The 14,649-nt window shown below is 45.6% G+C and overlaps 2 protein-coding genes across 3 annotated transcripts; both read right to left on the bottom strand.

Annotated features, from left to right (window-relative positions):
- Nucleotides 1-365: 365 nt before the first annotated feature.
- On the bottom strand, nucleotides 366-1,615 carry LOC136462759 (two-component response regulator ORR10-like). The gene is made up of 4 exons (XM_066461809.1): nucleotides 1,470-1,615; nucleotides 1,212-1,428; nucleotides 786-908; nucleotides 366-648 (listed from the first exon to the last, which is right to left on the bottom strand). Exons 1-4 carry the CDS (start codon nucleotides 1,613-1,615, stop codon nucleotides 487-489), a joined length of 648 nt encoding a protein of 215 aa, XP_066317906.1. The 3' UTR covers nucleotides 366-486.
- Nucleotides 1,616-2,270: 655 nt separating this feature from the next.
- LOC136466399 (pheophytinase, chloroplastic-like) lies at nucleotides 2,271-9,494 on the bottom strand. 2 transcript variants are annotated; one of them, XM_066464784.1, is made up of 7 exons: nucleotides 9,421-9,494; nucleotides 8,304-9,301; nucleotides 5,768-6,445; nucleotides 5,085-5,311; nucleotides 4,595-4,786; nucleotides 4,358-4,514; nucleotides 2,271-2,719 (listed from the first exon to the last, which is right to left on the bottom strand). In XM_066464784.1, the coding sequence occupies exons 3-7, from the start codon at nucleotides 6,413-6,415 to the stop codon at nucleotides 2,477-2,479; spliced, it is 1,467 nt and encodes a 488-aa protein (XP_066320881.1). In that variant the 5' UTR covers nucleotides 6,416-6,445; nucleotides 8,304-9,301; nucleotides 9,421-9,494; the 3' UTR covers nucleotides 2,271-2,476. The 2 variants fall into 2 exon arrangements, with proteins under 2 accessions (XP_066320881.1, XP_066320882.1); XM_066464785.1 differs by lacking the exons at nucleotides 8,304-9,301; nucleotides 9,421-9,494 and adding an exon at nucleotides 6,743-7,001.
- Nucleotides 9,495-14,649: the final 5,155 nt, after the last annotated feature.

The raw sequence follows: 14,649 nt of genomic DNA on the forward strand, positions 1-14,649 counted from the left end.
CGCGGCAGGCCCTGCCCTGTCAGCGGTCAACGCTCTTGGTCGCCGCCACGTCAGCCCTCTGCCGTGCTACCATGCATGGCGCGGCACAGGCATTTGGCCGCACCAGGGCAATAGGCGCGGCCAAAAGTGTTAGTTTAAAAAAACCGGCGGTGTTAGATTTAAAATTAATTTCTAAAAAGTGTTAAAATTAAAAAAAAATCGTTGGCCGCTGTTTTTTTCTCTTTTTGCTGGTGGCCGGTGTGCAGACGCTGGGATGCCGTTTTTTCTCTTTTTTCAACATGATACAACAGCATGATTTGTAAGACGTTTATACAACATTTTTTTCAACATTTACACAGCATGATAATGACACATGATATAGCAAGTTCATATGAATAAGGGGGTTAATTCTCTTGTGTTACAAATTAGTTTGCCAAAAGCTAAGTAAAACAAAGAATAAATAAAGGGAGAAAAAAGGGGGTTAATTCTCCTATAATCAGTTTGCAGCTAACCGTGCCTTGATCTGTTTCTCTGGGGCAAAATTTCTTCGTTGTCTTCTGCCTCTCTCTTGCGTCTGTTGTTGTTATTGCTGCTGTTGCTGTCGTTTGTGGGGTTACTGCATTCGTTGCTGTTGTTGTTGCTTTGCTGGTGCTGTTCCTGATAGTGCTCCTGCAAGTGTAAAGCAGAAGGTGAACAACCACTTGCAGTATGAATTTGACTGCTAAATGGCATTCATTTGCATCATGAGTACTCAAAAGCGCAAAAAGAGCAAAGGAACTCTACATACATGCCTGCAAGGTGATTACCTTCAGCGAGTTGCCTGCGCTTAACATCTGTAGGCCATCATCGTCTGTAAACAAGCAGCAGACCATTGTTATGTCCTCCAACTTCTCGAGAGTGGAGAATGATCTAAGGGATTCATTGCTCACCTGCAAAACAAGAGACAAGAAATTGGAACTCACTTGATTCGCGCACGCGAAATAGCATCTATGTTAGCAAGGGAATAATCTCATAAACTATTAAACTCTAAGAAGAATCTTAATGTTTTTAAGGAAACAGCATCCTACTAGCATTGCCACATTTGTCCCCCATTCTAGTCAGTTCACAGATGATTGAACGCTTCTGAATTCTCGACAGGTCAAGTCACAATCATTTTCAATTGAATCCATCAGAGGCTTCAGACCAATCGTACTACTGACCAAAGAGACTGATACGGATTTTAGGGATGCTACCTTGAGGTAGGAGATGTCAACGCTGCGAAGCTCGGGGCACTTCTTGGCGAGCAGCTCGATGCCAATGTCGGAGATCTCACAGCACCACTTGACGCTGAGCTTCTCCGGCCCGGGGCACCCGACGGCGACCTTGGCGAGCCCAACGTCGGTGACGCCGAGGCACTTGTCCATGACGAGCTCCCTGAGCCCCGTGGCAGCGGCGAGGGCGGCCATCTCCCTGTCCTCAGCGGTGACGCAGTGGGACAGGCCTCGGCTCACGCGAAGGCGCGGCTGGCGAGGCGGTAGGACTTGCGGTCACGCGGGTCGCGCACGCCCGCCAGTGCGTGCGCGAGCAGGTCCAGCGACAGCGCGTCCACGCCCGCACGGGCGCCGGTGGAGGAGCTACGGGGGTCGTCGTGGCTCATCTCGCGGGGCGACGACGGTCAAGATCTGATCCCGCCGGTCGAGCTGGTTGTGGGGAGCTCGCGCCGGCCGACGGGGCTCGCGCCCGCAGCCTTCGTGCCCCGCCCAGGGGGGCTCGCCGCCGCCTCTGCAACCAGCCCGAGGGCTCGCCACCGCTGCCACGCCCCGCCCGAGGGAGCCACCGGCCGGATCCACATCCTCCCCCGCCGGATCTCCTTCCATCTTGCCGCCGACGGCCGGCCACCGCCAGGATTCAGCCCGCCGCCGGATTGGTCTAGGGTTCGAGCCAGGGACACTCACGCACGGGAGAGAGGACAGGAGACGCACACGCACGAGAGAGATTCGACGGAGGGTAATTATAACCCCAATCAAAATGTCTGACAGCGTGTCCTAGGGTCTCTAACGGAAGAAGCTAACGGAACGAACGGTAGTGTCATATTAGGAATAAAAGTTGAAGTGAGTGTCAAACAGAGAACGAAAAAATTTTCCGGGCCAAGAAAGGAATGACTCATTTTCCCAGTGTCAAATAAGAAATTTTCTCAAAATTCAAACATATTAGCCTGAGATTCAAAGGATGAAAGGAAACAATAGTATGTCATCTCGTAGGATCTGACGATTACCCACGCTCAATTTGTATCATTTTGTCGAGTACATGTACATAGATGAAATGTTTCCTTGTAGCATATCTTGACAGGACTCAGGATAAATTTTGAAACTACCACTGTAGTGTCAATATTTACATGAAATTCTGAAGACACTGTCTGTTTACAAATAGATTACCTGACCAATTTAATAAAGTAATAAATACAATATTTTGAATCAAAGCTTCTAAGAGTAAGATCTATTGGAGTTGTAAGGATGGATTATCTTAAGACTACCCGTGAGTTGGGGACATGTGTGTTCAAGAATGAGCTTAGTTGGCTCCATAAGGAAATTTTGGTACCATAGAGCCGCACACTAACTGATTTCCTTGATCCTTCTCTGACGAACTCCAGTTCTCTGGATACACCATGCTCAGCATAGCTGGGTTCTTCTAGAAATGGCAGGTCGATCGAACCCTCAGACTCAAGGTTCTTCAACCACCCTCGGAGCAAGTAGTTTATAACCTGATGATCAGGAAATTATTACAGATCTCATAGATATAAGCTATTACCATGATCAACTAAATAATACTGGACCATTTTGGAAAACTGGGGTGAAGCTGTGGATTGAATTATTGAAGACAATGAGCTGCAGAGAGTTATGTTGTCGCTGCAAGTAGGGAGCTTCTTAGAGGCTACCCATTGTACACGGCTGCTACAGATGAATAAGAAGAGATCATGTCTCTTTTAAGGCATTGTTATACTTGTTGAATCATGAATGCACAACAGGACAAATAAGTACTACAACACATGAGACCCATTGTACTGATATTTACTTACTTCATAAGAGTATATGCGCTTGAACGGTAGATCTAATGCATACTAGTACCTCCCATCATTAGTATAGGATACCATAAAACTCCTTTTACTTTTCCCCGTTTGCATTATAGTGGTAATTGCTATTTGAGTAGTGTAAAAGCAAAGCCTTTAACAGTTTGCAAGGAAAAAAAACCAAACTTTCACAATACTCTTCCAAGGTAATATTTACACCTGTTGATTTTCCATTTCTATTGTATAGACATATTTAAGATTCCAATTTCCAAACTTAGACACAAATCATTAATAGCTGCGATATTTACAAAGTTTAAACCAACAGAGTCCTGTTCAGGTAACATGTTAATCAATGAGTTTCTTCTAAACTTGTTACATTAGAAGAAAATTCTGAATCTTATTTTGCTTAGAACTGGTTAAGTAGAGCTCGGTGCTTTGAGTTTGGTGCAGCTGATAGTTTCAGGTTTTCGTATGCTAAAAACTGTAAAACTGGTATCCCCAGTATGTCGGATCTTTGGCCTTCGTTAAGCTTTCAATAAAGCCAGGTGAATGCCTTTGATCTAAAAAAAATTCTGAATCTTAGTCAGATACACTATATACTAAGGGCCCGTTTGGATCCTTGGAATTGAATTCATTCTAATAATTACAATTTAGACATAGATTAATTAAGCTAATATAGTTGTATATGGAATATATTTGTATATTTATTGTTAGACATACAAGGGACATACTTATATGTTGCATTTCTATTGTAGTGAAGTGAGTTGAAAAGTGTGCTATAAGTTGGAGAATAGAATTATAACATAGTGATCTATATAATCCATTTCCATCTCCCACCCTATGAATTTGAGATAGGCTTATTTGTGAGCTTGAGAAAGTTATGGAATGTCAAATTCCAAGCCAAATAGCCTAATCCATTAAGTAGATTTCAATTTCTCCAAAATGAAGGGATCCAAACAGCCCCTAATAGAAATTCCTTGCAGTTTTCCATTTCCTACGTGCAATAACTCCAACAAGTTCTCTTAAAAGAGACAGTTTTACCCACTTGCAGAACTTATGCAGCTCATTTCCTAATCAATGGGTTAATACCATGAACCTTGTAGGAGGATTGCATTCGATATACATATACCCCTACAACATGCTGTCCAACAGAACAGCTAGTTTGTGTCATTTACTTTGATGAGGACCCCTGACTTTTATTGTTTGTTGACTTGCAGAGAAATATTTGTAAGACAAAAGTATTACCAAAACCCATTAAGAATTACCAATTGGAATATGGCATATTAAGGCCAAAAGGAGAGCTGAAATTTATAAACAAAGAGCAATCCTTACCTCAGGGACCTCATCATGAGGACAATGACCGGCAGGACTAATTTCATAATAAGGTGCTTCGGGTACCTGCTGTTTGACTTTAATGCCCCAAAAAGGTCTAATCCAAGGATCTTCTCTTCCATACATGAGAGATAGAGGAACGCCTTGGCTTTGGCACCTACAAATGATGAGTGTTAAAATGGAAAATTGCATTTATTATGTAAAGTTTCACTTGATCATTTAGATTATCTAATTCACCTAGAGATTGCCTCTTGGAAGGATATCTGACCCCTTGGAGCAAACATAATGGAGGCAAATGATGCAGCAGCTGCTGGGTGTTGTGTTATCTCCACAATACGAGAGAACACTTTGTCCACATTTGTTGAGTGGTCAGCATATACTTGTTTGAGTATGTCTTGAATACTTTTTGGGTCACTTATCTTTTGCCAACTACATCACAGAGGAAATTACACTCCACTTAGTTTATAGACACACGCATTAGACACTTACTTTTGCACACCAGTCTATTTCTAAAATTTCAATAATGCAACTATGCGAGAGAAATAAGTAAACTAAATCACTATGGTAATAATATTTTCACATGTAAAATCTACACATATAGTGTCTTATGAAATAAGTAAATATCATATAAAGTTAAAAGTGTTCAATATAGTGAAGTTAAAACATCAGAAACTATTAGTTCACCTCAGTGCGAAAATGTTCTCCATAACTAATAAACAACACTTACACTGCTTCAGTAAGTTTCCTCACAAATGATGGAAGAGGAAATGTCCCAGCCCATGGGAAAATCTTTGACAATCGGGGAGATGTAGCAGGGTTAGGAAAGAATCCCCAAAATGGTGTTGCATTAAGCAATGTGACACCTTTTACAAGGTGTGGACTGGATGCGGCAAAATACAGAGCAACGAAACCTCCAAGAGAGTTCCCCACAATATAAACTGGTTCACGGATAACCTGGAAATGAACTATAAACTTAGCTTACGAGATACGTTGTATAAATCTCATGGTGAAAATATATGATCATATGCATGGGCAAGCGTCTATAGTTTCTCTGCAATACAAAGGCATAGATAGCTAAACCATCCATCTACGATGGTGAGCATACACAAAAGTTAAAGCTTCTGTATGCAATTTTGAACAGGACAAACAAATAAGACAATTACTCTATTCCTAGCAGCAAAATATGCAGAACTTATGTTGATCATCGGTGTTAGTTTCAAGCAGTTTGTCAACAAAAAAATGAAGGAATTCAAATAATGTTCCAATTTCAGATATTTATCAACAAAGAAAATAATAGTAACAAGCCTACGAGGAGTTCCCAAGAGGCATGCTAAGATTTTTAAACTAAACATGGATGACATTTTAGCAAAACAAACATTGCAAGACACAATTACGAATTCAAGGAGATACCTCCTCAATGAAATGCTGAACTTGGTTTTGCCATAAATCCACAGAATACACCAGCTCCTCTGCCCAAGGCTGCGAATCTTGTCCAAACCCCCAAAACACCTCTTCACTCACGATGCTACTAGGAGCAGGGTCTTCACCTGGCAGCGACATCCCCTGCCCGAGAAAATCCATCGTCCACACTCTATGATCGCGACCAAGATCCCTTAGTTGCTTCTCGAAATGGAACGTCCCGACTCCGAACCCCGGCAGGAAGAGCACCGCAGGCGCCTTGCTGTTCTCCACACCGGACCTCTCGTAGTACACAGTCAGCTTCGGCTTCCACTCCCAGAACCCAGTACTGATCGGGGAGCTATCAGGGCCTTCCGGGAGGCCTTGAATCTCAACCTCCTCCACCTTCCTGGAAGGAATGGCCTGCAGAGCTGCATCCACGTCGCTTACATGGAATCCCTGGGCTGCATGGACCTTGCCGGAACCGCCTGGATTCGAAGCTCCTCTTGTGGTTCCGACACACATAACCGCATATCTTCTGGGCCGGGAAGGCTTGGCATGCCCCAGACCAAGACCTAGAGCACTGCCCCGAAGCCTCCATGCACTTGCTGGTGTTTGATGTAATGCCGAGCAGGAGTGGCTGCATGAGACCACCTCCATGGTCGCTACGATGCTTGATGCCCACTAGTTCTGCAGAGAAATGGAGATAAACGACTTCACTGGACCGAACTGGAACCAACAATTCGACCGTTTTCCATATGACAATTTTTTGATCCAAAGAGCTAAATTCTGCCGTCTCATACATAGATATAAAGCAGGGGCGGCAGGACACGGGTGTACACATGTATACCCGTTTTTTTTTTTCGGGCAAAAAATCGAAGCTAGAAGGTGAAAAAACATGCTCAGATCTGAATATAGATAGCATAAATCAGAGTTTTTGGTGTTGGATTTCGCACGGCAGGAAGGGAAGGGAACGAGCGGGCATACCTGGCCGACCTGGCACGGGCGGCGGTGCTCACTACTCACCCTGTCGTCGCCGCTAGGAAAGAAGGGCCCAGAGAGTGAGGGAGTGGGGTGAAGGCGAGGATCGGAGACGAAGGAGAAGGAGAGTGCAACGCAGGACGCGCTCGCGCCGCCCCGGATGGACTGCTGCTTGCTTGGACCTTGGATGCGTGCACGCCATCCGCGTGGAAGAGGGGAGTGGAGGAGAGGAGTTCGGTGTGCACGGATTGCTCTGGGTTTGTCCGTTTGCGGGTTGGAGAATCGTGGAAGTAACTCGAGACTACAAAGAAAAAGACCGCCCTGTAGCTTTTCCTGTTTTGATTCTCAGTGACCGGGGGTGTTTGGTCCTGCTAAAATTTAGTCCCGGTCCGTGGGATGTTTAACACTAATTTAGAGTATTAAAGGTAGGTTAATTATAAAATTAATTATACAGGTTAAGACTAATTTACAAGATAAATCTATTAAGTCTAATTAGGCTCATGTTTAGTCTTTTAAATTAGTATCTAAATACTCGTTGTGACATCTTTAGTCCTAGATCCAAACACCCCATTGTATCAGCGGTTACAACGGTTTAAATTATCTCAAACGAATATCCCATAACATTGTGATTCCTAAATAAATCATTATGGGAGCTTATAACTTTGGTTCAAATGAATCAAAATGCAGGAAAGTTCCCTCTACTTCTCAATTTACATGGAACGTAGATCTCACTTTTCTTGAATAAAGTTCGGCTGATAGTTTCTGTGGTTGATAAGTCGACTGATGCTGATTTGTTGTGAGAAAAAATACTATACCATAACTAATTAGCTAGGCTAATAAGTTCAAGCGAACAGGGCAGTGCCAATCATCCAACCTTAGTGTATATCAAGGTGTGCTCGCACACGTTACAGACATCGTTCGCATGGGCTAGACAGACTCATTACCTATCAATCCCCTCCTCAAAATCTCCATTATTTACTCTACTTTGACGTGTATCACCATCTTCATAGTGACACCCTCGATGACGATTGTTGTTCATCCTTTCAAGAGGCAAGAGAGCTCTCAGGCAATCATCGCTCCAAGTGCCATATTCCTCCTCGCTAATGTGTTTCGTCTTGAAGGTGAGTCAAGCCGTGCAAGTCCATGTAGTGTTGTTGCCTCACCTTTGAAAGCTCCAACCATGTCCTTTGCAAACAATCAAGTTGGGATCAAGGTCTAGACATGAGCCCAAGCCCCAAAGGACTTGATAGGCAGGGCTAAGGATGACGGTAGACACGCTTGACATAATAAGGTTTCCGTATGCGCTATGTGAGCGAGGAAGGTTTGGTGGTGTGGGCTTTAAAATCACACTAGTCCATTACGCGCGCCCTCGCGCGCGCCGGCAAATCACCTGGTTAAGGCGTAGGTAAAAAATATGTATAATCTTTGCATGCAGTGCATACATATCAAAGAATGGATGCAGCATAAATTTGTTTGTGCTGATCATCAGGTAATTGAAATAGCTGAGGAACTTGTAGTTGCAATTGTTAATTATGCACCTTCCTTAATATGAAAACAGATAATGTACCTCTCTTCAACTGTGTGATGGTACTTGATCAGCATCTGTATTTCGCCAATAAATGTCGAAGATAGCCAATGACAGGCAACACCGTTATTGAACCACCACCATTTAGACCACCAGAAGGCATGCACAGGCGAGATGGAATAGGAACTAGACTGGAACATTTTTTTAGCTGAGATGAAGCCCAGGGAGCATCTAGAAGTTGTCATGCTGCATAAACCTCATAGGATATAGCAGGTGATTAGATCGTAAAAGTTAGGCGGCCATGTAGTCCCGATAATTTCTAGAAGTTGCCGTGATCGATATATAATAAATTTTAGGTAAAATGTAAATTAAGCATGTATATGCATGAAGTAGGCAAGATCTTTTGTAGCCTGCTGAATATCACTTTGTGCCTATTCTTTTTTCAATCAATTTGCAGATAAAAAAAACTTTACGACCTTTTGGATGTTGTCAAGCTGCACAAACTCTTGATAACCAACAGTAGGTGCTGAAAGCATCAGAATGGATGCATATGTTGTACCAGCTCGTAGAACGTCTATTGATTGACATGTGATTTTCAGAGAGCATCTGAATTTACAGGTCAAATGGAGGCGTACTTCCTCCATTTCTGTTTTACAACCTGGGATGTAAGGCAGGTATCATATGCAAGCTTGAACTGTGTGTCTACGCCATATCTATTTTACACATCCTAAAAATACCTATAGATTTGTGAAATGGATTACAGACTAAGGAGGGATAACTGCTGTGCGTACGGGTCTTTATTCTAAAAACAGAACGCGCGAATAAACAAAAAAGAGGACAGGAAGCAGATGGCAACAATATTCATCGCACAGTCGCAGCTCGTTAGATTAAGCAAGAAAGAGGGCATTACAAAATTGGACAGGTCAAGAGGTCTCACAAATGTTGTTTGAAAATTAACACAAGAGCAGGATGCATATCTGAACTGATAAGGAAAAAGCAGGCAAGAAGGTCCAGCTCGGCATCGATCCTCACTATACAGCCTGCAGTAATGTGCAAACGCTAAACATAAGCTACATTTAAACAGGCGGGCCAAACAACCTGCAGGCTCATTTGACGCACAGAAAAGGATAGAGAGTTACACATGGAGCAGGGCGTAGACCTGAATTTTATGGAAGACGTGATCATGCCGTGGCACCGCACCGCAGCGGTGCTTCTTTTGCACCAGCCTATACACTTGAAGACGAATGCAAAGAACGATATTGGTTACAAAAGTTTATATGTGCATATATACTTTGGTAAAAAAAAACGAGACCTCAAACTACTCAACCTGCATGTGCAAATAGATTTCAGATTCATTCATGAGCCAAAAGATCAGAGTGAGGCAGTCCTCTATGGGTTCTTGGACCTGCACACAATAGGAGCAAGTGAGGTTGTCAATCAATCACTTATCCCAGCCGGAAAAGGGAGTAAAATTGGGGAATCGAATGTCGGTCACATGGATGGTTACCATACCTGAGGCTGCCTAAGCTAGAAAGGGCGAGGGCAAGAGGGAAAGGAGGTGGCAGCATAGGTGGCCATCGACGCCGTTCGGGGGAGGAGATGTGATGAAGGGGCTGATGTAGGTCCGCGCCACCGCCATTCGAGGGACCACCTGGGCGTCCTCCACCCCTGAGACCTGAGAGCAGAATGGATCAAGATTGAACAGATGATTGAGATAGAGGGCTGTTTGAAGTGATAATGAGCATAACAAATCACAAAGATCACATCAATGTAGAAGCCGCAGGATCCCTCATATAGATTGGTACCACCACATTTTTTTACTGGATCATGCATTGACCTTTTGTTTTGTTTCAGTAAGTTATGCCAAAGCATACATTATTGCCAAACCATCAAGATTGTTGTTGCTGACAAAAGCAGGGACGCTTTACTGTTAGTAAATGTAATGCAACATCCCAAAAAATTGCTTCCAGTAAGAACATGTTATGAATGGGATAGTCATACATGTAAGTAAGTTCAGTGGATCTGAGTTTTTTTTTGTGCAATAAAAAAGTTTCCAAAGCTTCCATGCACATATATCATGTTTTGACAACTGAACATATATGATGGCACTTCTTCCAAATCATTTTCCAGTGGTCAGAAGCGCCATGGCAGACATGTCATGACAGAGGTCTCGTACATGGCAACCACGAGAAGCAAGGCAGGCTTGTATAGAGAAGCAACAGGAGAAACAAAATGACAGAATACAGACCAGACCAACCTGCACGGTTGCCATGAGGAACGCAAGAAACAGTCAGGCAGCCGAGGGGCATCCCGATGAATAAAACAGCTAGGTCTTCACTGTGATGTGGCACACGCTGACAAAATTCATGGCAACACATATGACTATTTCTTCTTTTACTGGCAGCTGCTCCAGCACCTGCATATTTACCGACAACGTATGGAACCTGTATTAATTTCAGAAGTACTGTAATTTTTAGGAATACAACTAACCTAATGTGCTCACGCTATCTCAAACAAATGTGCCCTATACTATCTACAATATCTGATAAAGTAACTTTGGATCATTCATTTCAAAGTGAAGTGCACGAAGAATTCCAAATCACATGCTCTCTGGCCCTGTAATGTAAGTAATGACATTAAGAACATGTGAGGAACCTAACCAAATAAAAAAAATTGCAAACCATCCCTGCTATCATGCATAAACAACAGCACAACACAAACATGTAGGAAGTCACTAAGATAATGTAACAACACCTATGACAGCAATGCTCTCGGAACCAAGTAGTTAATCTTGTGCTTGAAGAGTGAATATAAAGAGAAAAGTATAATGGGAGATATAGAGGAGGAATATGAATTGGATGTTACCTTGCCTGCTAAATGAGAACTGAAGCACTCCAATTATACTTTACCCAGTAGCATATGCTGGCCATAAAAACAAACGGAAGTATTAGGCCAAGTAAAATACAGTTCGAAAAACAATGGGAATCATGGCTCAATATGATATATCATGTGCAACTAAATAAAATTCATTGTAAAATAGAAGAGAGGAGGTAAGGAAAAAAAAAGAAAAGACATGCTAATCATAGTTGCAGCGGCCATGCTGGTTATTTATTTTGAGAAGCATTCATACCCTTGCAAAGTGGTGGCATAGTAAGAACTCATCCACATTTAAGCATTAGCTTACTGAGCCAAATATCTCATATTTACGTGGATCCCCATAAAGGCAAGGGCACCTGTATCAATTTACATAGCACGGCAAAAACATATATCCTCTAAAAAAAGAAAATATGAGAAATCTAAGAACAATCCAATCTATGTATATAATTGTCGGTGCACCGGCAAGTAAATTTATAGTAATGCGCGTTAGGCTCGGATGGTGCGCTAAAGGACACAAGATTTATACTGGTTCGGGCCGAATATCCCTACGTCCAGTTTGTTGCTGCTCGTGTTATTAGCACTGAAAACGGTTCGTGGTAGGGGGAACAAACGATCGAGAGAGGGACTGGTCCTAAGTCTCTGATGGAAGGGTTGAAAGGAGGCCAAGAGCTTTGTAGCAGCTTGACTGTGTGTGTGAGTGTCTTGTGTTATTCCGTCAAAGATCCGTCCCCTTGGTGGAGGAAGCGCATCCCCTTTTATAGATGAAGGGGATGGCTTTACAAGGGTGAGGGCTTTAGGATGCGTATTCTACCTAGTCTTGTGGCTCACGTCTACCCGGCCTGGTTCTTCATTCTGATGAGTGCGAAGGAAGATAAGCGCCTACAATACTGTCGATGCCTCTGTAGAATGTCAGGTTGGTTATAGAATGTTGCCCTGCGCAGGGTATGGGCTGCAGTACAGTGGTTTTGACTTATGAGTCTCCCTCAGCCTTGCTCCGCACGCCCTCTGGTTCCTATGAGTCTTCGTTGGAGGGACGAGGGGTCGGGGTCCGGAGTAGCGCCGTGGCCAAGGTCTTCTGACTTGGTAGACCTGAGGGGTCGAAAAGCGGGCACAGCTCCCTTGGGTCCATACCGTGGTGACGGAATATCCGTCGTTCGTGGAGATAGCAAATCCTTTTCTGGAGCGTAGTGGTTGTCCTATATCTTCGTCGGGTTCCGTATCCCAGAGCTGAAGGCGACGCCTACAACTCTACAGGGCGAGGGGCACGCACCTAAAATACCTTTCGGGCTCTGCGGTGCCCGAAAGGGTCTAAAGCACATGTCCCGTCATTCCCTGACAGTACTTTTCCTGCTAGGGCGCAGGGTATGGTCCTTGGAGCCATGGTTGACCCGAACATCTTGTCTTGCCCTGTACCCATCACCATGAGGGAACGGGGAGAAGTTGTCAGGTAAGATTAAATCAGTCTTTAGATACCGAGCAGGGCGAGGCTCGTTCCTGGCCGTCGGGTGAAGCGGAGGCTAGTCCTTATCTCTTGGTCGAGACCGAGCCCGCCCCTCCGGGGTCGGGCGAGGCGGAGTCTATCCCTCAGCCCTCGGGCGAAACTGAGCCCGCCCCAAAGGCGTCGGGCGAGACAGAGACTAGCCCTGAGCCCTCGGGCGAGACAGAGCTATCTCAAAGGCGTCGGGTGAGGTGGAGTCTATCCCTCAGCCCTCGAGCAAGACCGAGCTTGCCCCAAAGACCGAGCTTGCCCCCGAGCCTCTAGGTGATTCGGATAGAACCGCCTAGAGGGTGTTTTTGATTTCGTCGGAGTTATTTTGCCAGAGGGTGCGCGCGAGCGCACCCGATGGGTGTAGCCCCCGAGCCCCCGGGTGATTCGAGCAGGGTCGCCTAGGGGGTTGTAACGGACCCTTCATGGGTAAGGTTGAAGGACTTAGTTTTTCGTCAACCGGATATTTTTTCGAGGGGGTCATGGTATCCCGTTCGCGGGGATCTCATTCAGGGCTGACCTAATTTGGGCTTGTCCGTGGACCGGGATCCAGTAATACTTGCGCCCTTGATTTCGGATCGTTCGCGGACCCGTCCTCAGTTGGGCCGGCCGTCGAGCTTCTGGGCCCTAGGTGGGCCAAAATAGAAAAAAATCTTTGTGACCTGCCTTCCCCAGGTGGGAAGAGAGTCCGGATTCACCTGGGGATGGCGAACCGTCCACCGTGATTTTTGGTGGGAAAGGATAGGGACTACGGGCGCATGTCCCGCGACATGACGCGGCGGTGCGCGTGGTAGGCCCAGAGATCGAGGCGGACGGTTGCCCTTCTTGCGTCCGTCGCCCCTATAAAACCACGGGATTCGCCCCCAAGGTTCCGTATTTCGCCCCCTTACCTTTGCGTCTGAAACATCTGCCACCAATCGTCCCAGCCTCCTGCGCCCGCACCGCCACCGTCGACCGACTTGCATCTGTGTTGTAGCCACCATCAAGCTTGTGCCTGCCTTTCTCCCCAATTGCTTTAATGGAGTTGTGGGGCAGATCTAGCATCACCTCACGGCGTTTGGAGGGCCTCGTCCGCCGTGGCCTTCTCCGCCCGCTGTCCGCCGTCCAGGAGTGGCTGCTACATGGTGACGAGGGTGAGCCAGTGCCGCCCGAAGGGTATGTCGTTTCTTTCGCTATCTTCCATGAGCGGGGATTTGCGGTACCCGCGCATAGATTCCTTCGGGGGCTGCTGGATTATTATGAGGTGGAGCTACAGCATCTAACTCCCAACGGGATTCAACATATGGCGGCGTTTGTTGCCCTGTGCAAGGGTTTCTTAGGGATCGATCCCTATTTTGATCTGTGGCGGTATTTCTTTACCGTTAGTTTGTCGAAGAGGAAGATTGGGGGGAAAGATGCGAACGCGCCGATGGGATGTGCCAGCGTTCATCTGCGCCATACCCGGTCGAGGGGTTACCCATACATGCGTCTGGCGACATCCAACAAGGGATGGCACTCGCAGTGGTTTTATGTCAGGGATGATGTGAGTGCCACCCTACCGAGGTACACTGGGTGCCTTATTGAAGAGGCTCCGGAGTCATGGGGCTAGGGCGTCCAGTTCAAAGACAAAAAACACCTCTCCGACCTTCTTTCCGCCCTCCAAGCCCTGAAGGATCAGGGCATAAAGGTGACAGGGATTATCGGTGCCTATCATGCGAGGAGGGTGGCGCCGCTAATGGCGCGCGTGCTTCCCCTGCATCGGATGATGCCCGGGATGTCGTTCGAGGGGACGGTGCTTGTTGACGAGGCGCTCCCTTTCTCGGAAGTGGCGCAACGCATTAAGGAGGCGACGGAGCCGACGAAGGATTCCAAAGGCAGCGTCCTCGACATTGTGTATCCGGTGCTCGGACATCCCCCAATGCGGCCGGAACCTGGGTTCTTCGAATTCGTATGCCCTCTTCTCCCGTGCTCTTTCTTTTTCCTAAATCTCCATTTTTGATACTTGCTTTTGCGACGTTGGGACCAGCTGAGGGGGCTAGTCTTCAA

This window comes from Miscanthus floridulus, chromosome 7 (genome assembly GCF_019320115.1).
Source record: "Miscanthus floridulus cultivar M001 chromosome 7, ASM1932011v1, whole genome shotgun sequence".
Taxonomy (NCBI): domain Eukaryota; kingdom Viridiplantae; phylum Streptophyta; class Magnoliopsida; order Poales; family Poaceae; genus Miscanthus; species Miscanthus floridulus.